We start from the raw sequence: 27,477 nt of genomic DNA, 5'->3' as shown, positions 1-27,477 counted from the left end.
CCCTGAGGGAAAAAACGACAGATAAGTCAGACAATCATCACGATGAACTCATTAATGATGGCACTTTTGTTCAGATTCTGCAACGTCCGAGCGCGTGGGCTGAAGGAGGATGGCTGCGAACGCTGGAGGACATTTCTGTAAGGCTGTGAACATCATGTTCATGGATGCTATGTATGCTGTATGTGTTGTAGAGATGTTCTTAAAGGGGAACTTTCCAAAATTGCTGCATATTTCAGCCGTTGCACCGGTCATTCAGAGTGATCTCATGTGAAGTGGTTCATTGTAGGGCCTTGGATTCCTCTACAGTGGTGGTGATAGGAACCAGGGGTTGAGATGTCTACAGGCCACCGCATAATAGTTGTGTTGCGCAGCATCCAGTAGTTCAAAACTGTTGTTTTTGATGAAAGTAAGCTGACATTTTGCGCACTGGTCAATTCCTCAGCACACCTGCCATCGCTATGTTAAGTTAAAGCCATACGAAGAGCACTGAAAGACAGAAAGTTTAGACATAGAAAAATAGTCAGTGCTAGTGCTAATGTTGTGTTACCTCAGCTGACGTCACTAGCCTAGTCTGTTTTTCCCCTCATAGTGGGTTTGTGAAGAGGTAGTAAAATGATGCCAAGCTAGATCAATTATTTTGAAAGTTTACTTTCATTAAAAACAATCTTGAGCCTGATTTTATCCGTGCTCACAGTGCAAAGCATTCTATGTAATATAGCATAGCTGATCCATCACATAGCATCACAAAACCACTGTTTTAAAGAAGATTCACCAACATTTTATGCACAGTTGTCCAGAGTTTTATCATCACTATGTTAAATTAAAGCCATATCAAGAGGACAGGAAGAAATAGTAGATCACTAGTGGCTTGAGATTTACAGAGAAAGGCAGTCAGTCTTTCTGATAAACAGGCTAATGGGGTTGGGATAGTGTAGTGGGTAACACCTCTGCCTTCTACACTGTAGACTGGGGTTCAAGTACCTTACACTATACCAATAAGAGTCCTTGGGCAAGACTCCTAACACCACCTTGGCCTGCCTGTGTAAAACGATCAAATTGTAAGTCGAATGCTGTAAATGTAACGGTAAGTTACCTCTGCTAACATCACTAGCCTAGTCCGCTTTTCACCTTGTATCTTTAAGTGAGTTTGGGAAGAGGAAGTAAGCTTAAAAACGAGTGTGATAAACCATTAAGTGTAAAAAATCAACTCAAACTAGACATTCAGTATAGCAGTACTTTGCTAAGTGATGCTGCACATTGAGGTGCGGCGCTTCCGGTATGTGGTGGTTTTGAAACGCAAAGCCATTTTATTAACAGTGAACCCACACACGTCTTCCCAGTTTATATATGTTATGTTGATGATGGTAAAACAGTGATGAATCTGAAAAACATACGCTTTCTTTGGAGACGGTTTCCTCAATGCCCTGCATGTACCCCTCCACAATGAACATGTTAAAAAAATAATAATTTTAGGCCAAAATTTTACCTTAAAACTTTTGTAAAACCAGCATATTTATAACCATTTCATGTAAAAACATTCTGTTCTTATCCTTATTTTCCTTTTCAAGTTGCATTTTCAAGTATTTTACTAAGAAAATGTGGTGTCATGTCATGAAATTGGCCTGCAGTCTAGATTTGAACCCTACCTACCTTTGTTATTTGCACATTGCCGCATATTTATCAAAGATTCCCGGAGTACGAATACTGATCTTGGACCAGTTTATGCCTTTTACAATGGTCTGTCGACTCACATGGACTGACGAGACGTCAGATCAGTATTTTTACTCGGACACTTGATAAATGTGGGCTTAGGGTTTAGGGTTAGGGTTAGGGTTAGGTCTTCTTGGCCCCTGGCCCACTACAAACACTGCACTTTGGCCAAAAGTTTAGGCACCCCTGTCCTTGTTTGAGAGGCATTGAACTTTTTAGGCATCTGGTTCCCTTCACCACCAACACTTCCCTAGAATCAAACCATTCTGAATGACTTTGCTGACATTTTGGAGAAAAAAACTTGGTGGAACTGTGCGAATGCCTCAAACTGTTAAACGTGGCTCAGACGAGCGGTTTTACAGAGGGAGAGAGGCTTGTTTAAGGGTCATCTGTGTCCGTTAAAGGCAGCGGTGGTAAATGCTGACCGCGTATCATAGCTCAGGTGTGCACAGGCACTTAGATGAGCTCTTGGAACTGGGTTTCTCCTAAAGCCATGACAGCGTCAGTGCCGTGAAAGCAGCGACTGAACAGGGCCGAGAGGAAGAGTCAGCTCGAACGGTTCAGCTGTACTTTCATATCTGCTGTCATTCGGAAGCGGAACAGAGCACCACACCCAATATCATAATCAATAACGCTTATCAATATTAAGGGCTATACTACATGTGTGTCAGTGGTACTTTGCCTACCCGCAGTTTTTGAATTATTATTTCAAAGGCAATGACGACATTGATGGCGGTGAAACACTGATGTACATAGACAGAGATGACAGTGGACCTGTGGTAGGAGCGAGGTGGCGGTTACGTCGGCCTAGCCTATAGGATAAGCTACCCTATAAACCAGTTTAGTTCTTCTCACGATTATTTTCGGCTCGCTGCGAGTACTGGCGGACGTTTTGGTAGACAGTCGCACGCAACCGCGCGTCCCAGTACGAGCGGTTTTGCCTTCCGTAAAAAAACGGAAAGGCGTTACGGCGGTTTACTTTCTGACGGGAGCCAAAATGGGTCTTTACGAACAAAACTTAGAGACAATCTTCCTACAGACTCTTATACATAAGTGTTTGTTATTGTCATTACTATGACAGTTAATATTATGGTTATTGGTGATATTTATTCTTGCTGTTATGATTACTGATTATCTTCTCATTATGATGGTGATATTTTTTCTTCTGTGGTTTTAGTGTTAACTTGTTTTTAGATATCTTTCTCATTTACAAGAAGAGTTACTTTTAAAACTACGAGTACAAAAAAACACAAGCACAAAGCAGGCACTCGTTCCTCTACTAACTTCTCAGTGCATCCTGATTTTAAAAAAAACAAAACAAAACAAAAACAAAAAAAAAAAAACGAGTGCGTTCGGACATTCCTTAGTGTGATGTCATAGTGTAACCATCATGAAGAAGCTTGCCAGTGTCACTGTTGCAATGACATCACAGTGATGTCACGGTGTGTATGTAAATGAACAATAGGTTGATTTTAATGAAAAATATTCAGCTGTTTGAATGTTATTATTTCAGGGAACATTAGAATAGCTAAATTAATTTAGCGTTTTTATTTGTCTGTAGCAACGTCTGTTCGGTTTTGTACCCACAAGCCATAACCGTAAGTTTTTAATGAAACGTTTCGACTAAAACTGCATTGAATAAGATGCCATCAGTTGAGCTCATGTAGGCCTACGACTAGTACGATAAGACGATGCTCATTGACCAACGTTGGCAAGACTACACTCTTGAAACAAAAGGCTCCAGCTTGAGTTTTCCAGGTTGTCGCTAACAGAATTCCTTTGAAAATACCCTAAAGGAATGGTTCTGTGTTCTACTTAGCATCAAATACAGTGCAAAAGACTGATAAATTCATCATTTGGGCCTTTTTAGTAGAGGAATTAGGTCCCTGACTGTGACATTCTTCCGTTGTCTTTGTTAACTTTGCCTTCTTGTTTACTTTCCCTTATGTTTATGGCCATGTGCTCTGCAATTTTTATCATCCCCCTCAACTGTGTCTTGTCTGTAGCCCCGTCCAGTTGTTGTACAATTGTTTCCCCCTGCCCAGTTTACCACCCCCACCCCTTCTTGCTCCTAGGCTGGCATTGTTTATCTCTTACTGGTTGCCCTAGTTGGCGAGTGTTTCACAAAGCAGGACGTCTGAGTTAGCCAGATAACTTAAGCCCAAAGTTGAGAATTCTCCAAATAGGAATGTCCATCAACTTGTTTCCTGTTGGACAAGCTTGACATTTGGCTAAAGTTAAAACCAACCGAAATTCTTTGGCCTGTCTCATGAAGCAGGACCTATGGCTTAGCCAGCTAACTTCAAGCTTAGTTCAGTCTAACCCCATATTTTCTGTCTTTTTACCGGGATACATTGCCATTGCAACTTGCTCTGGGGCAGGTTAAGTTTGGGAATTTGGATCATAAACAGCTAGTGGACAAATCAGGGACTGACAGAAATGGACCCCACATTCCTGCTGGGAAGCCAGCGTAGACCAGCATGGCTGGTCACCATCAAAACCAGCATATCGCTGTTGTCAGAAAAAAACCTTGTATCTCCAAAATTGGAACTTTACAGGAGAAAGAAAAAACATAGTGTAGTTTAATGCAAGTCAATGGAACCAGACATCTTTCCAAGTCATTTCGGGCCGTTTCTTTCACTCTATTCATCATGAAATTTACACACAATGTGAAGGGCAACAGCTCCTTTGAAATTATGGCAAAAACTGAAAAAATGACAAAAATGGAGATACAAGGTTGTGTTTTGGACGCTGGTATGCTGGTCAGACAGCATGACCGTGCTGTTGCACATGCATGTTGTCTTCAGCAGGGATGACGTCAACCAAGATATCAAGAGTATAAAGCACTTAACCATCTGTGCAGTGAAACACCACATACACACTAGTGAACACACACACTAGGGGGCAGTGCCTGGGGAGCAGTTGGGGGTTAGGTGTCTTGCTCAAGGACATCTCAGTCCCGTCCTGCCGGCTCTGGGGATCAAACCGGCGACTTTCCGGTCACAGGGCCAGTTCCCTAACCTCCAGCCCACGACTGTCACGAGCTGTCGTCATGCCACCGGGCAGTACTTCACAAAGCTGGATTTCTGAGTTAGCCAGATAAATTAAGCCGATCGTTAAGCACTGTCCAACCCAAACGCCGCTCAGCACTTTTTCGATTGAACATGCTTCAGTTATCTGACGAAACTGAGAAATCCTGCTTTGTAAGACCCCCAGGACTTTGCTCCTTCTGCTGATAGCTCTGGTGGCTTCTTTGTCTGGTGGTTTTCAGGTGTTCTCATGCTGCTCTCAAGTGCAAGTGGGTGGGTAGTTTCCTCTGAGGAGGAACTCGTTCACCCAACACGCGCGTTAATGTGGTTTATATGAAAGATGTTCAGAACGCTGAGATTGTGAAATAGGTGCTGTAGTTCATTAGCAAGCCTGGCCTATTTTACTGATGCTTTGAACTCATACGAATCAGCGTTGATTGTATTTTATAGTTTATCTGATTGCTTTCCGTTGTTAAACTGTCTGCTTTAATACGGAAGCACTGAAGGATTAGATAAAAAATTAAAGCGCGGCCCACTTTCTTTCTTTCATTCTTTTTTAATAACTTAGCACGTTACACCAGCTTTAACAAACAGGGGGTGGCATTATATAACATTCATAAAAAATAAACACTGAACAATTTAATCTGTACAGCAGCCAGTTCTCTAGTTGGCTCTGAAATGGCAGGCTATTGAAATGGATCGCCCCCTTGTGGTCAAACCCGGTATGGTATGCTGATTGTTTGCAGTCAGCTGGCCCTAAATCTGGTGTTAAGTGCTAAAAATACATATTTTTTTATATGAAGGAGAATTTTTAAAAAGTTTTTGATGGCTGTAATTGTACAAGTGATGATAGAAATACTTCTTCGATAGTTTTTGGTACGTCATACAGCCAGACAGAAAATATAAAGTGGTACGTAGTTTTAGTCGTTTTATTTCGACCCTTCAGAGCGTCTGAACTCGTATCGTCTGGCATGACGAAAAAGGCGTTGACGTCACGACTCGGCCAATTCGAAGGAACTGGTGCGACTTCATCATCTCACTTCTAAGGGCGCCTCCTGGTGGGAGTCTCGCTTTTACAACGAAACAATAAAAAACAGCACTTGAAAGCAGCTTCAGTGTAGACAGTTTGGGTCATGATCCATGTTTTGTTTTTGCCCCTGCATTCCTCGTTTTCTCCTTCAAGTTCCACATTTTTGTCATCTTGCATCTTAATAAATCCCACATCCCGCTTCCTTTTGAGTTTGTTATCTGTCACCCCGACAAAGATCCCTGATTGGAAGTGAAAGAAGGTTTTTAATGGTTTTCACAACCTCTCGCTCTCTTTCTTTTAAGAGTGTAGTGCGGAAAAGAGGTGGATCTGGTTAAACACCTCTGAATGTACTTTCAAATTTGTAAGGGAATGTACAAGAACAGAACCGGAGAGGGTGTTTGGTCAAGCTCTTATTCACTGAAATGTTCAAATCCCATACTATTGTTTTACGAAGTGCTTTGTTTCATATATCCCTCTTAGGTAACAAATATAAGGCAAATTGTGATAATTTCACCTTTGTAAAATAAAGTCAACTGATGAAAATGCTGTGTTTGGGATCACTGTGTTGACGTTGTAAAGCGCCCAAAATCTACGTTTTTCTTTTTCCGAACTACATTTTGATACATTTTGTTTGGGTTTATGCACCAAAAAACACTTTTCGTTTATTTTACATGACCATTTTCCAACCTCTCGGATCAAACTGGCTGTTTTTGGTACTGTGCATTTAAGACGAGGTATGTAAATGAGCTCTAAATGAGTTGTGACATCACTCTCACTGAAGCACGTATCAGTCCGCTGGCTTGATAAGGAGGCACCTCACTAACTGTATGCCACTGCTCGTCCACCCTCCACATTATTGTCCTGCACACAAAGTCTAACCAGTTTTAAGCTCCTCAAACACATTTTAAATGCACCCAGACTTTTATTTTGGAAAATAAACTAGAACAAATAGCACAAACAATTGAAAGAAAAATAATGAGGCCAAAAATAAAATGACTTGAAAATGCTGTTGCTGACACTATAGGTATAGATAAACTACTAGATCAGTTACAGCTGTGAAATCATCGTTATTCATGTATTTATTTACTGTTAAAATGATGTACTAATTTACAAAGGATAACGAAATGAAGAAAGGAAAGCAGGTGCATTGGGCTGTGAGTGGAAAATGAGCACTGAAAAGTGACGTTTTGTCTAATGCTCTGCTTAATCACCAGTGGGGTACATGGAAAACGCTGAGCAAAAGCCAGTGGGCCACCAGCTTTGTTGTTTGCGGGCCAACAGCCTCTCTCTATCTCAGCCGGTTTATGAGGAGCCTGGCCACTCACTATCCCCCCCCCCATAACCAAAACAGGACGGCTGAACAGCAGAGGGCGTCGGCGAGCTAGTCCTGAATGAATGGGAGTGAATGGAACCCAACGGCTAAAAACGAGAAGTTAAAATAATTTCTAACCACTCGGCCAGAACCTTCCTTTAATTTTAGAAAGTAGGATGGATTTCACTAAAAAAAGCAAAGAAATCTCGCCTGTTTCATTTTTTCTACAGCAAATGGATTTTGGGCAGCAGGAGGAACTCCTATAGCAGCAACTCCTACAACTCGAGTTTAAAAGCTCTTAAAAACATAACAGCAGTGTTAAAATGTTTTATTCTGTTCAGGGAACGACTGCATTATTTTACATTAAAACTTTTTAAGCATTTATAAACTATGATTTTGCTCAAATGCTCCGCATCAACCCATTCATTTTGGACTCATGAGCGCCCTCTAGTGTTTGAGAAACCCAGAAGACACTGCAGAGCGGGAATTCTCCTCTCCACAAGTTCTCTGTCTACAAGCTAACACTGCTGTGCTCTGAACAGACATCATAAAGCCGGCAAGCTGTCAGGTGAGGTAGTTTAGAGGCTTTGGCAGTGTTAGGCAGCTGGTCTTGGTTTAAAACAGTGTTGAATTTTAATAGACTTAACCTCATTTCAGTGCGCAGGAGTGTTAGCTTGTTAGCAGCAATGTACACAGCAGTATTCATATTTTGGCACCTTAACAACCTCATAATTGGGATTATCCCGTGACACTGAGGGAAAAACATGCTAAAGAGAAAAGGTATCAGGTTGGGAACGTTTTAGACCTGGACGTCCTAATATCCCAATACAGGACGAGTGTGTTTACATGCACGCCAGTAATAAGATCAATGTCGGATTTTCCCAGTTATCTAATTACTCAAGTGGTGATGGAAACAGCAGGATTTCTTAGATTGAATCATGGCTGTAACCGGATTTCAAAAATTTCAAGAGCTGGATTTTAGCACAGTACCCTGGTCGTCCAGCGCATGTAAACCCTCACTCTATCTTTCGTCTTCCTCGGTCTGCTCTCAGAGAGCTGGACAGTTTTTAGCTTGCAGGACAGCATTTAATTACACATGAATCCCACAGTTCTAGACGTTTAGAAGATGTTTCAGATACAAAATAGAGTCGGCAGAGCTGTGTTGTAGTCATGGTGACCCCGGGTTCCTATCACCACCACTGTAAAGACATCTGACTCAGGAACGTTCTCTGGAACTGAGCGCGTCACGTCAAACCGATTTGATTGGCTTCGTTTACATCGCCACAGATTCATTATACAGAAAGTTTGAAAAAATCAGTGGAACGTCCCTTTAACAGTTTCACATGCTGTATCAAACGCCTTCACTCCACAAAAAAATGAAAAACATTTTTCCTAATTTTGGCCCCTTAACGCCCACTTCCATAGTTTAATGCAGTACAAGCTGGTATCACTGACATTATGAAGAGAAACTATGAGCCACGGTGATTATTTTTTAATACCCTGCGGCCACAAATTAATATGCCACGGTCACAATTTACTGCAGTAAGGGCCACAATCAAACCGATCGGAGACTCATCTCCACAGACGAATGGTGGAGGGAGTTCAGAGGAATTTCCTTCAACAGTGTTTACGTTCTGTTTCCGGTGCTTTCATTCCACAAAAATAACATGGGCCCTTTAACGCTCACTGCCATATATTAACGCAATACATACGGGCATTGCTGACACTGAGAAACAAAGTGTGTGCTATGGGGATTATATTTGAATAAATTGTGACCACAAATTTATATGTTGAGGCCACAAATTACTAAGGAGCCCCACTGGCGACATCCTGTATAAATGAAAATAATGCGTGGCCACGACTTAGTATGGCGTGGGACTGAGATGATTAAGTCGTGGCCACTTAAGTCGACTTAAGCAGCCACTTAAGGATTTAGTAAAGCATGGGAACAAGATCCTAATGCGTGGCCACAACTTAAGGTGTGGAAATGAGATGATTAAGTCGTGGCCACTTAAGGACTTAGTAAAGCTCTTACTACAGTAATTTACAGAGTCCTGCCGGTGATATCCTGTATTAATAAAGATAATGCGTGGCCACGACTTAGTAAGGCGCGCGAACATGATGATTAAGTCGTGGCCACTTAAGGATTTAGTAAAGTGTGGGAACGAGATCCTAATGCATGGCCACGACTTAGTAAGGCGTGGAAACGAGATGATTAAGTTGTGTAAAGCTTGAATCACGGCCATGACTTAATCATCTCAGTCCCACGCCTTACTAACCCGTGGCCATGCATTAGGATCTCGTTCCCACACTTTACTAAATCCTTAAGTGGCCACGACTTATTAATGCATGCGAACGAGATGATTAAGTCGTGGCCACTTAAGGATTTAGTAAAGTGTGGGAACGAGATCCTAATGCATGGCCACGACTTAGTAAGGCGTGGAAACGAGATGATTAAGTTGTGTAAAGCTTGAATCACGGCCATGACTTAATCATCTCAGTCCCACGCCTTACTAACCCGTGGCCATGCATTAGGATCTCGTTCCCACACTTTACTAAATCCTTAAGTGGCCACGACTTAATCATCTCGTTCGCATGCATTAATAAGTCGTGGCCACGCATTATTTTTATTAATACAGGATGTCGCCGGCAGGGCTCCGTAAATTACCGTAGTAAAGGCCGCAAATTACTACCCTGAGGCCAGGAGGTCTGAGAAGACCCAACTTGTGGCTTCAGTATATTAATTCGTGGCCACGCCTTATAACAAATAACCACTGTGGCTTTAGGGGCTCCTCCAGAAACACGGGGAGCAGCTGGACTATTTAGACGAGCTAGACTGAAGGTGCCACTCCGGCTTGTGTTGCTATCCTCTGTCCACCCGGAGAGAAACCGTGCCAGGAGCGAGGCAGCCATTTTGATGCGGACAGGGAATTTCGGTTCTGCGGCTGCGGCGCAGTAAAATGGCCCCGGTCTGCTCGCGTCTCACAGCGCTGAGGCTCCAGACGAGCCGAGGCGCCGCGGAGAAGCAGAGACGCGAACTGCCGACCGCGGTCGGGCGAGAGAAGCCGCGACGGAGCGCCAGCGAGCACCCAATAAACCCGGCGGCCGCATGTTAGCGTTAGCCTTAGCGGGCTAGCGGCTGAAGCGCCGGGTTTGATGCGTTCCTGGCGTTTTTATCAACACTCCGCTCAGATAAAGCGCTGCTTTCGCGTTATAACACTTCCCAGCGGTAGGGACATTAAACCAAGCCAAAAAAACCCCGCCGTCCGTCGTTAGCGTTCTCCGTTCCACCTTAAATGTTTTTTTTTAAGGTGGAACGGTGAAGTTAACCTCCCAGCAGCGCTCGCCCATCCGGAGGTGCTGTAAAAGCCCGGATGTTAAGGGTCTCCACGTCACTGCTTTGCTTCTTCTCTAAATAATCAATATAATAATAATAATTAAAAAAAGAAGAAACTTTTTTTCAACACAAATAATCAAAACCAAGCACCGTCTGTCGGACGAAAATGCTTTATCGCATTCCCCGTTCCACCTTAAACGGCCATTTAAGGTGGAACGGCGAAGCTAACCTCTCCGCAGCTTCGCGTATCCGGAATGTATAATAAAAGTCCGGATGTTAAGGGTCCCCACGTCAAAAAAGAAAAACGAGACAAGGCAAAAAAAAAAATTATATAAATAAAATAAAAACAAAAACAAACGCAGCGGTCGAGACTGGGGGGCTTTTGGGACGTTTTAAAACGAAACGTTCGCCTTTAGTCGTTAATATGACGCGCAAGGTGTCTGCAGTGGGCAAATACGCGTAGCCAGCCGGATAAACAGCAGGCAGAACAAGGGGGCATATGAGGCAGAGGGGCAGCAGGGAGGGAGAGAGGGAGAGGGAGAGGGAGAGGGTAGCAGGCCCCGCTCATCTCATGCTCCCATGCCCAGTCCTAAGCAGATGGACGCCTAGGTAAAGCAAGGCCTGTTTTATTGTCTCGCGCCGCGCTCGCGATCTAAACTGTGTGTTTTCGTCCTTTTTCTGTAATGCGCGCTTGCAGATGTTGGGGCGCTCGCGCATCATGACATAGCAGGCTCGGCTAGCCGAGCGTGTGGCGTTAGTGTGGCCAGCTGTTTTGCATGCTATCGACGCGTTAAGCTCGCGGCCGTGCGTCCGCGTTTATTTACTTTTCTCCACATCGCGTTCGGTGCCGCCGCGTCCGGCTCGGTCCGGCTCGGTCCGCCGCCGTCGTCGCTGGTGTCGTGAGCTCGAGCGCCGTCTCCCTCCGCTGCCCCGAGCTCCCCGATGGACATTTTCCCCCCTTTTCTCGCCTTTTGTGACACGCAGATGTAATAATTACTCCAAATTCACCTCTTCCCCCCTGCTGACGACTCGCACGCGCGTCCTTTTCCCCCCCGTTTAAAACCAGCAGCTCGCGCAAAGAGCGCGCGCAACTTTTGCACATGTCATTTTTAATTTTTTTGCGCGCATTGTTCTTTATTTTCTTGCCTTTTGGCTGCTGCGTTTTTACCACTTTGTGCGGTGTTAATAGCGACGCTCGTTAAACGCGTTCAAGATTATGAGTGTTGTTTACTCTGGAGGTGGGCGATACGGTACGGATGTTATATCGCGATACTTCAATACATTTTCACGATGCACGATATTTTTTTTTCTTCTTCTGGGATTTAATATGTTGGAACAGACAAAATCGAGCCTGTGGGGTCATTTCTGTTAGCCAAACACACAATATAAAATGCATAATTAGTTTTTTAACAGGCCAGACTGGCTTAAAAATCTAGTTAAGTAAGTGGCAACTTAGGCTGTTTAGTGCGTTCAGCAGGGAGTCGAAAGAGAATAATTACGCTTCAGCTTATTCACGTAAAACACAAAATAATAATAATAAAAACCAAAACAAAATAATACATAAATATGACGGCACCATATTAATCAATGATAGCTATGATTTCCTAAGTGAAAATAAGTTATATAGCATCCTCTACAGGGAGCACGTTCAAGTAGATTTTAAGACGTTCGAATAAATGAAAACAAAATATGGTAAAGATGTTGTATCGCGATACTTCAAGACGTTTTCACGATGCATGATATGCATCACGATATTTTGTTTTTTTTCTGGGATATAATACGTTGGAACAGACAAAATAGAGCCTGTGGTGCCACATATAAAAATACTATAATAATAACAATAATAGTAATAATAATACTTTCATTTTAAAAAGCTGTAGTGTTTTACAAACGGCGCTGCACTAAATCCAGTTTAACAGGCCTAATTGTGCTCCTTTGTAATTGCAGTTATGGTTCTCTTAATACCGAAAAGCATGTAGTGACATAATTTATCACGATAACGCTAAAACATCGTCGTATCGCCCGGCCCTAGTTTACACATTTTTGAGGCATTAGATGAATCCTGCCTCGGTCATGCATTCCAACATTTTACCGATTGTTATTATTTTACTCGTATGTAAGGAGCGCAAAACATATTGTCATCATATCATATAATATCTGAAGGATTTCATACTCGTCACCACTTGAGTTTTCTTTCCGTTTTTACCCAATTTATACGGATGCGGTGTTATGTGGTATTATGTATGTCACTGCTGTGTGAAGATAAAACGCTGCTTAAATGCATAAATGATTTGGGAAATAATTATATGTGCTATTTATACTTTTCTATGTCTTTAAATGTAAGGCATGAGGATATGATTCTGATATTGCCGTGCATCCATACACCTGTAAATTGTTACTTTGTTTTATTTATTTATTTATTTAGGCATTATTTAGGTATTATTACACTGTAATTGTACGATGCATTATAACATTAGAGGAATGTACTATTTAAAAATAAGAATGGATATGGAATTTATTCATATTTATTTAAACTCATGTAGACTAGAGTAAGATGTGTTTACAGTAAAATGAGGGAGATTATTTTTGTTTGATAAGTACAGTAAATGTAATTATTTTTATTCCTACGCTGTGCTAAAGCAAATTAAACGGGACCAATTAGGCTCTCGTAATGAGATGTGCAGTTGGCCAGTGTTTAATATACTGACACTATTTACAAGATACTCAGATATGCACATTGAGACTAAATGTGTATATTTAATTTATCATGATGAAGGTAAATATTGTTATATTGCCCACCCTTTGTGCAATGCACTGTGGACGAGAACTGATTTTAGTAGAAAATCTCACAAATTTCTAATACGCTACACTGTGCGGACTAAATGGACACATGAAAAAGCCAAACACACAATATAAATAGCGTTTATTTGTTATTTGGGCCAAACTGGCTTAAAATTTTAGCGTTACACTGAAAGTAAGAGGCAACTTAGGCTATTTAGGCTATTCAGTGCATTCGACAGGCAGTCTAAAGTGTATAATTATGCTTCAGCTTATTCACATAAAATACAAAATAATAATAATTAAATCAAAATAATACATAAATAAGATTGTGCACCATATTAATAAATGATAGCTATAGTTTCCTCAGTGAAAGTAAGTTACTATATAACATCATACAGGGAGCACATTCCAATAGAGTTTAAGACATTCGAATAAAAAAACATAAAATATGAAATGTGCCATAACTTTTGCACACATTTTGTGTTTTCATTATTTCCCAATATAAAAATCCAGCAGATAAACAGTAATAGAGCATTTAAAAAGTTCCCTGTAGGACACGCGTTAACGTGAGTTTTACTAATTATCTAATTAAGCTTGACTTATCAAATAAACGTGACTGGGGCAGCAGAAATGTTCTATATGATCATATTTATTAACATGTTTCTGGTACTGTAGGACACTCCTGAGTTGATTATTTGTGCCTCACATTTCTTCTTTTCCGCCTCCCAGTGAGAAGAGGAGTGGCATGGAGGAACTGGCCATGCCTGAACAAGTAGCCAGGAGGAGGAGGATGTGTATTCCGTCAGTGGAAACAGTGACCAGCATTATTAGCTGAAAAATGGAAAGGGAGTTGTACGTCACTTGGCCTTGGATGTATTAAGAATTAAGCCACTTACTGTAACAAATGCAACACATGGCGCTTTGAAGGAACCCATCCTTCTGTAGGATGGTCATGAATTCTGGCATGTAACCAAGTAAGATGTAACGACCGGTCAACTACATTTTGTCTTTTGAAAAACACAAGGCACTTAAGATGTGAAAATTAAGTGTCACATTGTGATTCACACCTCCTCTCTGACATTACGTGAAAGACAAATTCTGAACGATGTGCAATAAAAGGAAAACATTTGACCAGGATACCCATGGCGAAAACAAGAACTTATTTATTAATCAGAGACAGTGATTCAAGTAGCACTGAAACCACAGAACTGTTCAAATCAAATTTTAGCATTTGCAGAAGCTTGGGATCATCGCAGTCCATAGAGCAAAGCCATGCTGTGCCTGAGCCTTGGCACCATTGGCTGTAAATGGGAATTGGTAATTGTCATATCTGACAGCAGATGAGTTGAAAGTAGACCATCCGTGAATGTGGGCTGAAACAGGGTAAAGACTCTACAGTGTTTCTGTTAACAGCTTCCACTTGTCACTGTTGCATCTCATCTGGCAATTTTAGCGAAATTATCACTGCTCTTTGAGCAGAAGGTGTTGCTCCTGCACACCCATGTTTCAGTGACTGGGCAATGTTCCAGTTCGGAAAGTACAATGTGGACATCATAGAGATGCTGAGTGGACACCAGGCCCATCAGCTCAAAGGTCTTGGAATAGAGCGACAACTACAACACCAGCAGCAAGTGCAGCTTCACCAGCACCAGCTGCAGCAGCAACAGCAGCAGCAAGTAGAAACTTCTGGGGCTATTTTATCTGGACTCGGTTTGGGCCCACTCCAAGGATCAAGAAGCAGTGCCTTTTCCAATTCCACATCGATTTTCACCAAAATGAGCGCTCCTCCTCCACCCCTGCAGCAACAGTCATTGTCTTCGTCCTCGCAGGGCTCGAGGAAGTCCAGCAAAATGTCTGGAAGCAGCAGCGGTGGAAGTCATGTGAGTGGGTATCCGCAGTTTTTGCGCTCATTTCATCCAACAGAGGCAGCCCTTGCTCAAGAACATTTGCATCCGGGAGTTGGGCGGTTTGACCAATTTGCAGGTAGTGGTGGAAGTGGAGGGAGCTCGGGAGGAATTGGAGGACTGGTATCATCCATTCCACCACCTCCTCCTCCATTACATCCGGGGCTTTCCGTCCCTCAGGCATCCCCAGGACCATCCTCCTCATCCCCATCTCCTTCGAGTTCTGTTTCCAGTTCCAACAACCCTCCCAGCAGTAGTACTGTAACCTCCCTGGGTCACCAGTTGGCGGGAGCTCAGTCTGATGCCCGGAGCTTGCATCAGCAGTTTAGTTGCATGCTAGCAGCCAATCAGTATTTTCTTTCTGGAGTACCTGCCAACTCCAGCTTAGAGCAATTTTTGGTCCAACAAGGCAGCCACAACCATCTCGGTCTTGGTCTGGGTCAAACTGGGGGGGAGTCGAGTTCCAGTCTCGCTCCACCTCCTGCTCTCCACTCCTCGCACTCACATAGCCACTCAACCACCCTGCCACAGCCGCAACAACCACCGCCACAGCAACAGCAGCTACCCCCTCATACGCTGTCACACCCCCATCCACACCCGCATCACCCTCTACATTCCTCGTCTCAGCCTTCTTCATTAGGTAGCTTCGATTTTCAAGGGATTCCTGTCCTCTCCTCAAACCAGCTAGCATCTTTAATGCAGCAGGAAGCTGGTCTACCACTACCCCTACCGCTACATCTGTCCCTTTCCAAGGACGAAGGGAAAGGAGACAGTGCATCGGGAGGAAGTGGAAGTGGAGGAGGCAGGAGAAAGAAAGCAATGGCTGGTTACTTGCCTCAGCGGAAGGCTGATAACAGCAACAACAACAGTGGCAGCAGTAACAGCCACAATTCTACAAATCCTAACCCCAGCAGCAGCACTTCAGGGAGTCTCAACCAGGATAATGCATCCAGTCTTGGTGGAGGTGGGGGCATTATTGGTATTGGTGGAGAACCTCCTTCCCACATGACGCCTTCATCTTCCTCTTCTGGTGTGTCATCGTCTTCTTCTTCTGCTCCCTCTTCTACATCAGCATCAGTCTTGGTGACAAATAGTTCTAAGGCTGACAACCACGGTTCCATGCACCCTCCTTCCTCTCAGCCTGAAGCAGAACCACTTTACCATTGTGGGGAGTGTGGCAAGAGTTTTACGCACTTATCCAGCCTGCGCAGGCACTTGCGCAGTCACGAAGTGACCACGGCAGGCACGGCAGGCACAAGGAGCAACATTGTAAATCCTGTTCTACACCCTGCGGATCCCTGTATTCCTCATTCAACCCAGGATGTTCCAGCAACATCCTCGTGCCCCAGCCCTGACAAGACTTTCCACTGCTCGGACTGTGGCAAAGGGTTCAAGAAAAAAGGGCACCTACTCCAACATGGTGTCATTCACTCTGGCGCACGACCGTACGCCTGCAGTACCTGTAGCCGTGCATTTAATCGCCGTGAATCGCTCACTCGTCACGAAAAGATACACGAAGAGAAACCCTTCCGTTGTCCGGCCTGTGGCCGCTGTTTCCGTGAGAGCACCTCATTGTTGAACCATGCAGCCTCTGGCACCTGCGGCAAGTCAGGAAGGGGGCCAAGACCGAAGAATGATAGCAGTAACCCTGTTGGCGGCAAGAGCAATAAGACAGGGGCTTCCAGTGATGGAATGGTAACTAGTGCGGTGGGTGAGTAACAGAATAAATATATATATGAACTAGGGTTGTCAAAGTTAACACGTTGATAACAGGATAAATTAGTGTCACTAAGTTTTTAAATAACATTAATGCAATTTCCTATCATCTGTAGTAGTACTGGCTGAAGCCCAGCTGCAGCGCGCTGTATGTTTCTGTGATGGAATCCGCGATTGTAGCCTTCTCATTCAAATACAGATTTTACATGGCTTTTACAGCAATACCTTCAACAACTTTGGCAGACTACGCTGGACAGTGCTCGCAGGAGACCTATGGATAAATCAACAAGCAGCAAACTAACAAAAGCAACACCAAAGTGGAAAGCTCCAGTTCCCCTTCCCTGTAACAAGAATCTCCAAGCTGCATGAACGAGAGCAAGAGGGCTACAATCGCGGAGGAGTTGTAACCATTGACTGTATATATGATATATGATATATACACCCATTGGTTGGAACATGCAGCCACTGTTGCTATCACTGGATGTCTTTGATGACAATTGGAAATGACATTCACTCTGGAAATCACATAACTCAAGTGAACTCTGTTCACAGGATGAAAATACTGTTACTCAGTTATTGAAAGCAATAAATACATTCTGATGAAGCTTATTTTGACCACTCATGGCTATAACAAAATGCACTTTCATTAAGGTCAGTTTTGAGCAGACAAGATAAATGTGGTTTTTTTGCAATTAACTAAACAAAATAATGTGCAAAAATATTGCTGAAACATTTGAATCATTTGACAGCCCTAATATGCAGCAAATTAATTTCTGTTGCTTATACTGTTCTAAGGAGATATTTATATGTTGCCATTGTTGGGACAAAATCTTATATCTCCAGAATGGTAACTTTACTTTATATAACTTTATATAACTAATAACTATATTAGTCTATCAGTCCATTCATTATAGAAATTTTAACACAATGTAAAGGGTGGCTGGCATTTTTAAATGATTCAACAAAAGACAAAAAGTATCTTCTATTATATACATTATTGTCCTGACAGTGTCAATTATATGCAATATTAATACCATTTGATTTGTCACGCAGGGTCTTACCGGAGTGACAGTTACAGCGACAGCTACAAAGAGCAGCGCTCTCAAGGCAGCCTGTACTCCGGAACCTCCTCATGTGGCGGAGGCTTAGCTGGGCCATCTCTTAGAAAGGCCCCTTTAGCCCCTACTCTGCATCCCCACCCACAGAACCAAAGCCAAAGCCAACAGCATCACCATCAGCCGCCACATCTGCCCCTTTCTTCTCTGCTGGATGATTCGGAAGACGATGTTACAAGCTCCGTTAATAATGCTATTTCTGCAATCACTGCTGCAGCAGCAAATTGCATGGGTGGTGATCTTAATACTAGCGGGGCTCGAGGAGACGACAGACGGGATATCATTGGAGGGCTTCTTGGAGGTCTTGGTCTAGGCCCTCTTGCATCTCCTGGTGGTCCATCATCAACATCTGGCATGGACAAATCTTTTAGGGGTGGTCCAAACCAGGATGCTTTAACTTCAAGCCAACAGCCAAACCAACAGACTCCGAGTGGAAAGCCCAAGCGACCTCGGAAGCCCCGGAAAAAGAAAGAACCTGGTGCACCAGGTTCAGAGCCTCCTAAAAGAAGACAACCCTCACAGAGAACAGTGGGAGTCCTTGGGGAAGTTCGGCCATTTTTATGCAGCATCTGTGGCCGAGGATTTGCCAGACGAGAAACCCTAAGAAGGCATGACCGTATACACACTGGAGAGAAGCCTCACCACTGCACGGTGTGCGGCAAATACTTCAGAGAGGCGTTTCACCTTAGCAAGCACCATACAGTGCATTCTGGAGAGAAGAACTACAAATGTCTTCTTTGTGGAAAGGATTTTGGATATGCACAGAGCCTTAAAAGACACGGAAAGCTGCACCAGAAAGGAGAACTGGAAGAAGTACCAGCGACACCTGGAGGAGATAACCTCAACAATTATCCCTCTGCTAGTGGGAGCATGATTCAAGGAGGTCAAGGCAGTTCTTCTTCATTCTACTCGTACTCCCAAGATGTCAAACCTCAAGGAACTAATCCTCAGCCTGCTCCCAGACTCTACACATGTGCTATATGCTGGAAATCCTTCCGCCATCACTTCCATCTTACGGCACATCATCAAACGGTGCATGAGGGAGGTGGCGACAAGCTGTTTTCTTGTGAAGTGTGTGGGAAGGCCTTCGCATATTCCAACAGCCTTACGAGACACAGGTTATCTCAGCATGGCCTGACACGTAATGGTCAAGGAACATCTCAAGGGAGTGGTAATGGCGCTGGAGAAGATAGCAACGTTGCTGGTTCCATATCTGAGAGTGAAGCTGCCACAAACGCTTTGCTTCAGCTTGCACCCAGCAGTGGAAGCCAAGGGGAGCAGCAGTCCCACCCTGGAGTTCTTCACAGTCACCAACAGCCTCCACCCCAGCCACAAGCTGGTTACTCGCCTCTGTTCTATGTACCCGAAGCCAGTACATCGCACCCTTCCTCCTCTAATGCCACCCCTTACTCGCAGCCTTTGCCTTCTAGTTCCTCCATATCATCACTAAATCATCAGCACAGCGTGGTGAAAGGAGAGCCAATGTATCAGACTGGCCAAAGACACGTGCTCAACCCAAACTTGCCTGTTCACCCACTTGTGCTGCCTCCGCCGGATCATCAGCACCACTCTCACCCTCAGCAGCATCCAGAAGACATCCAGCCCCACCATCACCACCACCACCACCACCACCACCACAGCTTTCACAGCGAAGACGAGCTGCGACGACGCAAGAAAAAAAAAAAAAGACGGATCGGGAGAGAGAAGATAGGCTACGAATGGAGCCGGACCGCAAAAATGGACGGGGGACAGGGGGTTCTATCGGCTGGGCAAAGGAAGAGAAATGAAAGGAGAATACTTCAGAAAAGGAGGAAGAGAGCGATTCGCAGGAGGCAACGCAAATTTAGGAGGAAGATGGCTATGCTCCTGAGGATCAGGCGAGGCGGGAGTACTAGGGTTGTCTATGAACTGGGCTCTACAGAAGGACTTGAACTATATAGACTGTTTTCTTGGCAGGTCCCTCTCAAACGTTTCCCTTGTCCCTTCTGTTTTCTTACGACGTTTTCGCGACGAGCAGCACTTGTGGTCCACATAGCGGCCCGACACTGTCCCAAAGTCAGTTACCGTGTTGATCGACTGAGATGCCTAGTCTGTGGGAAGCAATCTCGCAGATTCCTCTCGGCCCTCATTCACAGGAGCTCTCATTTATCCAACAGAGCGTTTTCTTGCAGACGCTGCCCCTCGCGTTTCTGGAACGCTGCACTCCTCACAAGACATAAGAGAACTTGTCGGGGAAAGTTGGCGGAACTGAGACAAGGGAGAACGCTTTGTTTTAAATTGACCGCGGGAAACTTTTTCAAGAGGGTGGAGGGTAAAGGGAATATCTCGACCCTGCAAATACAATACAGTCACTGAGTGCCCTTCAGTAATTAAACCTAAAGACTTTAATGTGTAGTAGGAAAGAAGAGGGAGTTTTGCATGAAAGAATAGAGACTCTCTAGACTTGGTATCCGAGTAAGTCTTTTGAGTGCTTTTAGAGCTTATTCTTTTCTCTCTCATCATCATCATAGATTACTCCGGTAAGCCGAACCTCCATGCAAACTTGCAGATGCATTGCAGACATCTTTTATAAAGATATTGACGTTTCTGTCTTATCCACCCCCATCCTAACCTTCGAAAAGGATTCTGTACCCTCGTGTGCGTTGGCTCCTCAGCTGACATTAGGTGAATCTATAGTAACGTTACTAATACAGTACTTTCCCCTAACAGTAATGCTCACTGTAACTCAACAAATGCTCTGTAGAATTACTCTGTCTCGGTATGTATAATGTGTAGTTGATGTTCACTTAGAGCAAGTGTGGGGATGTGACGCTCTTCAGTGTAAAAATAATTGCATTAGTAGCATAAGGAGAAAAGAAAGATTCCTAAAAGGAAGGTCAGTGTTTTGTTTCAATCTGTGCATGTTGGACACTGGTCTCGATGTGTTGGATGAGTGTTGAGATTATGGACTCTCTGTCGGGAGGTTACACAGTCAGTACAATTAGAATTGTATAAAACTAAATTGAAAAATCCCAGAATAAGCTTTACTTCACGTTTCTGTCTTCATGCTAGTGACCGATGGGGAAGATTGGAAGAGATTTAATCCGGCTGTGTGTCAAAGGATGTCTTGATAGCTAGCATGAAGAAGGAAGCGCCAGCACTTGCATTTGAAAAAAGGCTTTCCTAGATAATCAGTAGTGGGGACGATGTCCAGCCTTGCTCCTGGAGCACCACCTGCATGCAGAGTTTACAAGGTTTGCAAGTTAGGTCCACCTTCCTTGCACTTACACTCATTGGCCATTTTATGAGAAACACCTACCGTTTATGTACGCTTGGATACGTTTGCAGCAATACGGGAAACTGTGGGCTGATGATAAGATCCGACATTTTTCATGCCGATGCTGATACATAAGCACTTATAAAACGTGGAACTTATGATCCACTAAAATTAGTATTAGAGAGATATAGTATTTATGAATGTTGCGTAGGGTTGCAAATTGAGGTACAATAAATCAAATGCAGACACAGTTCTGTGCAAAAGTTTTGGCGCCCCTGGTCTGAAAAGAGGTTCTCTACAGAGAACACAATGTTTAATGCACAGTTACCGTTTATTTGCATATTGGGGTAAATTAAAACATTGCAAAAGTTACGACACATTTTATATTTCATTATTAATTCTTATGTTAAACAAAACATACAACTGTATGGAAAGGGTTTGTTGTATTTTGGCACTGTAGCCTTGCGCTGTCTAAACGTTCTGCTCTTGCGGATTACAGTAAATTTGTCGTTAAGTATCGCTGCTGTAGGGGGAAAACCTTGTATCTCCATTTTTGTCGTTTTTCAGTTTTTGACATAATTTGAAAACGCCTGATGCCCTTTATATTGTTTGTAAATTTCATGATGAATGAAGGAAATGGCCCGAAATTACATGGAAAACAGTCTGGTTCCATTGACTTGCATTAAAAGCCAATTAAATTTTTTCTTTCTCCCGTGAAGTTACCATTTTGGAGATTCGAGGACCTCCGACAACAGCGATGTGTAATTGTATAGTATTAAATATTAAATGTATTTTGTATCTTTCAGTTAAAATTAAAACAGTTTTCCAAGGCCATTTCTGAGGATTCAAATCAGCTCAAAACTACTGTAGCACGAGAGTTTTTGCAGTTAAATGAGAATTTTAATTGAAAATTTTCCAAATGTAAGACTTAAAACGTGTTGTTCGCTTACGCCGGTAAGCCACGACATATCGGTACAGTCTGCTCAGGCCGTCTCCAGCATGAGCACTGAAGGGGCACCTTTGCATGGCCAGTTTTTGCGAGGTCAAGCCTTGAGACATGCCTTTCATTTGGTGGGGGACCGAAAGCATTAGCATTTACCCTCATCTAACGCTCTGAATTCATTGGCCTAATTGGCCTGCGAGGACTGGAGCCTGACACATGTGCTCTACAGAGAACATGTTAGTGCACACTTATTGTTTATTTGCCAAATTTAACATTTTGGGGCAAAAAATAAAAATAAAATGCGGCCTGTGCAAAAGCTATGGCACATTTTATATTTATATTTTATATTTTACTTTTTTTTACCCACAATATCTTTAACTAAATAGAAATTGTAGAGCAAAATTTGCAGAAAAGTGTCATATTTACATATATTTTGTACCCTCTAGAGCAGGGGTGGTTATTCCAGGTCCTGGAGATCTACCCAGTTCAGATCCAACACATTTGGCTCTAGTGTTCAGAGTGAAGGCCTACATTACCTGGATCAGGTGTGTTAGATCAGATAGGGTGGGAGATCTCCAGGACCAGGATTAAGCACCCCGGCTATAGAGGATGAGCTAACTTGTTTTAAACAATCAGGAAAACATGTTATTCCACTGGGGAATACATTTGCATACATTTGTAGTATGTGTGCAGTTGAGTGCAATCTTTTTTATTGCATATGTTTTTGAACTAATTGTGGATTAGAACGCTCGGCTACAGTCTCTAACCAGCAGCGGTGGACAAAGTACACAAACCATGTACTTGACTTAAAGTCGAGACCCCCAAGGTAAATATTCCTCCAGTAACAGTAGAAGTTCCTCCCTTTAGACCTCCACTGGAGTAAAAGTACTAAAGTATTTCCCTTCAAATGTACTTAAGTATAAAGTAAAAGTACTAAAAGAGGAATTCTGGCTCTGATGTCCTGTTATCATTTTTATAACCAGACTGGCTTCATGAACTCATTTCAGGTGAAAGTCCTCCAGCGTCTCTCTTGGTAAACCAGTCTTTTAATAGAACGTCATTAATTAGTGACGCTGACGTCTATTAAAATGATCAGAAGCACAAAACACTGAAGGTAAACAGTTTCCATCAGGGAGAACCGAGTGGCTCTGAAATCACTTTTTACACACAAGCAAAGTTTCAGTTTCAGATTTATTTACAACTTAGTTCCAAGTTTAAGTTGAATAAAAACTGGCTTTAAACTCAGGATCACAGATGAGCTCCTTTACTATGTTGATCTGTAGGCGTCTGTTCATAAACATAAACCAGCCCAAACTCATTTACTATAAAATGAAATGGTGTTTGTAGAAATTCAGAAAAAAGCCGCGTCAGTCTCGACTGCATATGTGGACATATTTCTATATTGAGCTCTATTTACACAAAGTTAGGTTAGTTCATCATTTATGTTGAACAGACTCTCCCAAAGTTTTACGCTGCTGCGCTGACGTTGAACCGCGTGCTGCACTGGGTCGGTATGACCAACAGGTCAAAACCAGCTCTAAACAAAGTGACCGCTGGGCCCTGATTGGCGCTCTGGCTTTGCGCTTCTCTCGTTTTGACATGTTACGTTTTTATACACACAGAAACCAAAAGGAACGACAGATTTCTCAAAATGTAGGAGGAAAAAGTCGGATATTAGACTCTGAAATGTAGTGGAGTGAAAGGAGAAAGACGCCCAGAACGGAGAAACTTCAGTACAGATACACCAAAAATACTAAAGTACAGTAACTAATTACATTTACTCAGTTACTCAGTTACTGTCCACCACTGCTAACCAGTGATGTGAAACTAAAGGGAGGGGTTTCTGATAAAGTGGCCACAGAGCAAGGCCTGTTAGATGGTAAGTTAGGCTTGCAGGACGGCAGTGCTGCAGGAGCAGATCTGGACGTACAACAGGATTGCGGGAGAATTCCAGTGGAACGAGGCGAAGTCCTCCTCGTATTGATATCGGCCCTGATAGCACAGTGACCATTTTATTATATATAGAGTCTAAGTTAGAAATAGAAAGGAACAAGTGTACTGTAATGTAAATTGTGTCAATATTTTATTATTATTATTATTATTATGATTTTTTTTTTAAAGCAAAGGTCAGATATGTTTTTTATCATAACTACATTGCAGGTAGTAGGGAAAGATAGTGGAAGTTATCACTTTAGATCAGATCTTGATTAATGTATTAATGTGTCTGACACGGTCTGTCCATTCGCCAACTATGAACATATCCCTTATATCTTTCTCACCTTTTTTTCTTATGTAGAGATGCCATTACTACTCATAGACCATCTCTCTCTCTCTCTCTCTCTCTCTCTCAGTCTCTCTCTCTCTCTCTCTCTTTTTTTTTTTTTTTTTTGGAAAATACGTTAAGTAATAAGTATGTTTCTATCACTTTATTTACCTATAATAAACTGGTTGTTGATGATACCCAAGCATTTAATAAAATTTTAAAAGCACCGTTGTTTATTAGCAGCTCTATGGGCGTAAGTGCGCTTTTGTAGGCTTCGAAGGGCGAATCCATCCGTTTTTTTGAAATTCATTGTGTGTGAAGTGTAAACGGAGAGATTCAGAGCTGGTTTGGTGTGAAACGGTTCAGACGTCTTTACAGTGGTGGCGATGGGAACCAGGCGTCGCCATGACTACAACACAGATATAGACACTTTATTCACCATCCAGAACCACCAGAGAACCCACACGAGTCTTCCGAGTTCATATGGAATGCTGAACAGTGGAAAATCTGGAATAATGAGTTTTCTTTGGGGACTATTTTGCCTCACAGCGCCCTGCATGTACTGTCGTGCAAAGGTTTTGGCGGCCCTGCTCCAAAGGCGTGTAAAAAATTTCATGAAGGAGCTTTCTGCGAGGGAGCTTTCGGAGGTGGACGTCTGGTTCCTATCACCACCGCTGCGGACGATTCTGACTCCTGCACGTTTCTCTAGAACGGAGCGTTTCCCACCAAACCGCTCTGAACGAGTTTATGTCTTCGCCATGTAGGTGATTAGGCAGGAAATTTGAAAATGTGGTGGAATCGCCCTTTAACCCACCCAGTCCTGGCTTGGGTGTCTTGCGGCTTCGTGTCAGTCGTGCGATTGCTGCTCTGTTTGGTCTCATAGTTAAGAAGTGCTCCTCTGATTCGGCCACAAGGTGGCAGCAGGGGATTTCTATGGGTTTTTAGGGCGAGCTCAAGAGCAGAGCCCATCGTTTTCCCTCTGTGCTTCCACTAGAGCTAATCCAGTCTTCGGAGATGCACAGTAGGCATGATCTGATGCAGCTGATTGATGTCTCCTTAAACATTTGACCATGGTATTGATCCACCGTGGACAGACGTATAAGGGAAGTGGGGAAGTGTGTATGGGGGACATGATGTAGGCCTCATTCTCTTTGGATTGGAACAGGGCCCGTGTCTGCAGGGGTAGGCAGACTCTGACAGCCTGTCACATGGATTTAACAGTGACAGTGGGTGGGAAGCAAGCGGAGCGTACGGCTCTCGTGTACGTTTGGAAGGGGGGGTGCATGGCAGAGGGACGGCAGTCGGTTGCAGCTTGATGGTTGGGAGCTAATCTGTATTTTTTTGTCGTTTTATTTATAGTGTCCGTCTCTTTTGGGTGAGCCTGTACTGAAGCTACACTGCGAGCGGCGTCATTAAAGAGCCCATCCTACATTTTTCCTGCACTGTATTGAATTGGGTATCAACCAAAACAGTACTTCGTTTATACATGATCCATTTTTCATATTATTCCTTTTCACACAGCCTCACTTTATCCCTGGGAACTGTGTAAACCTTGTTTATTACTACCTCTGTGGACTAGAGTGCAGCTTTGTCTGCTGGGAAGGGCACTTCCACCCATTTTTCAAAAGTCATAATTCAGTGGTTGAGATGTGATCAGAGATTCAGAGCTGGTTTGGTGTGAAACGGTCCAGACGTCTTCACAGTGGTGGTGATGGGAACCAGGGGTCGCCATGACGACAACACAGATATAGACACTTTATTTACCATCCAGAACCACCGGAGAACCCGCACGAGGCCTCTGAGTGTGTATGGAACGTTAAAGGTAAAGTAAAATAGTGAGTTTTCCTTGGAGACTATTTTGCCGCACAACGCCCTGCGTGTACCGTCGCATCCAAAAGTTTTGGCACCCCTGGTCAAACGGCTCTCTGGTCATTTTAGTGCACAGTTTCTATTTTGCTGAGTTTAACGCAGTGGAAAGAAATAAAACGCGAAATGTGGAACGTGCCTTGACCTGTGCACCGGTCACCGCAGGGCTTTTCATATCGACAAAACATCTAATGCCACCAGGGGTGCGCAAACTTTCGCATACCACGTTCCCTCTGCTGTGAAAAAAAAAAAACCAAACATTTTAGACCAAAACCTTTGTTGAAAATGTTTCCGTGCTACTGTCTTTTTAAGATTGATGTATGTAAATGATCTTTGCTCTGATTGGCTGTGCCACGGTCACAAAGCAGTCCAGCCTTGAAACGCTCTTTATAGCTTCAGCTTCATTTCCATATATGGGCATTTTATCAGCTCCACTGACCAATAGAGTGTGTAGTTCTACAGTTACAGACTGTAGTCCATCTGTTTCTCTGATACTCTGTTACCCTGTTCTTCAGTGGTCAGGACCCCCATGGACCCTCACAGAGCAGGTACTGTTTGGGCGGTGGGTCATTCTCAGCACTGCAGTCACACTGACGTGGTGGTGGTGTGGTAGTGTGTTGCGCTGGTCTGAGTGGATCAGACACAGCAGTGCTGCTGGAGTTTTTAAACACTGTGTCCACTCACTGTCCACTCTATTAGACACTCCTACCTTGTCGGTCCACCTTGTAGATGTAAAGCCAGAGACGACAGCTCATCTGCTGCTGCACAGTTTGTGGTGGTCGTCCTCTAGTCCTTCATCGGTGGTCACAGGACGCTGCTGGCTGGATATTTTTGGTTCTCAGTCCAGCAGCGCTGCTGTGTCTGATCCACTCAGACCAGCGCAACACACCACCACCACATCAGTGTGTTTCTAGAGCTACGTGTGAAACAGTGCGGTCAGTGGAGCTGAAGTGGACAGTACTGACATGGTTTTAATGTTGTGGCTGATGAGTGTGTGTGTGATGTTGGAAGCCCCTTGTTTAGTTTTATTAGTGGTCAGTCGGTTGTCTGCTGTCCCTCCTGGGTGGTTTGTATGTCCCTGTCAGGGAGAGATTCTGCCCCTGGTGCTGCTCTGTGGATTATCAGGTTCATCCCTGGCGAACCTGTTTCCTCTAAATCTCGGGATCTGTGGCTCAGACTCGCCGTGCACGGTTTCTGGCTGCTGCTCCGGCTGTG

General features: G+C 43.5%; 1 protein-coding gene across 3 annotated transcripts; it reads left to right on the top strand.

Annotated features, from left to right (window-relative positions):
• Positions 1–10,546: 10,546 nt before the first annotated feature.
• On the top strand, positions 10,547–20,808 carry si:dkeyp-69b9.6 (zinc finger protein 865). 3 transcript variants are annotated; one of them, XM_017714594.2, is made up of 3 exons: positions 10,547–11,027; positions 13,929–16,810; positions 17,873–18,113. In XM_017714594.2, the coding sequence occupies exons 2-3, from the start codon at positions 14,720–14,722 to the stop codon at positions 17,966–17,968; spliced, it is 2,187 nt and encodes a 728-aa protein (XP_017570083.1). In that variant the 5' UTR covers positions 10,547–11,027; positions 13,929–14,719; the 3' UTR covers positions 17,969–18,113. The 3 variants fall into 3 exon arrangements, with proteins under 3 accessions (XP_017570083.1, XP_017570081.1, XP_017570082.1); XM_017714592.2 differs by having other exon boundaries at positions 10,557–11,027; positions 13,929–16,814; positions 17,873–20,808; XM_017714593.2 differs by lacking the exon at positions 10,547–11,027 and adding an exon at positions 11,075–11,668 and having other exon boundaries at positions 13,929–16,814; positions 17,873–20,808.
• Positions 20,809–27,477: the final 6,669 nt, after the last annotated feature.

This window comes from Pygocentrus nattereri, chromosome 3, assembly GCF_015220715.1.
Source record: "Pygocentrus nattereri isolate fPygNat1 chromosome 3, fPygNat1.pri, whole genome shotgun sequence".
NCBI lineage: Eukaryota > Metazoa > Chordata > Actinopteri > Characiformes > Serrasalmidae > Pygocentrus > Pygocentrus nattereri.
The sequence above is the reverse complement of the archived record's forward strand: the minus strand, read 5'-3'. Positions and strand labels throughout refer to the sequence as shown.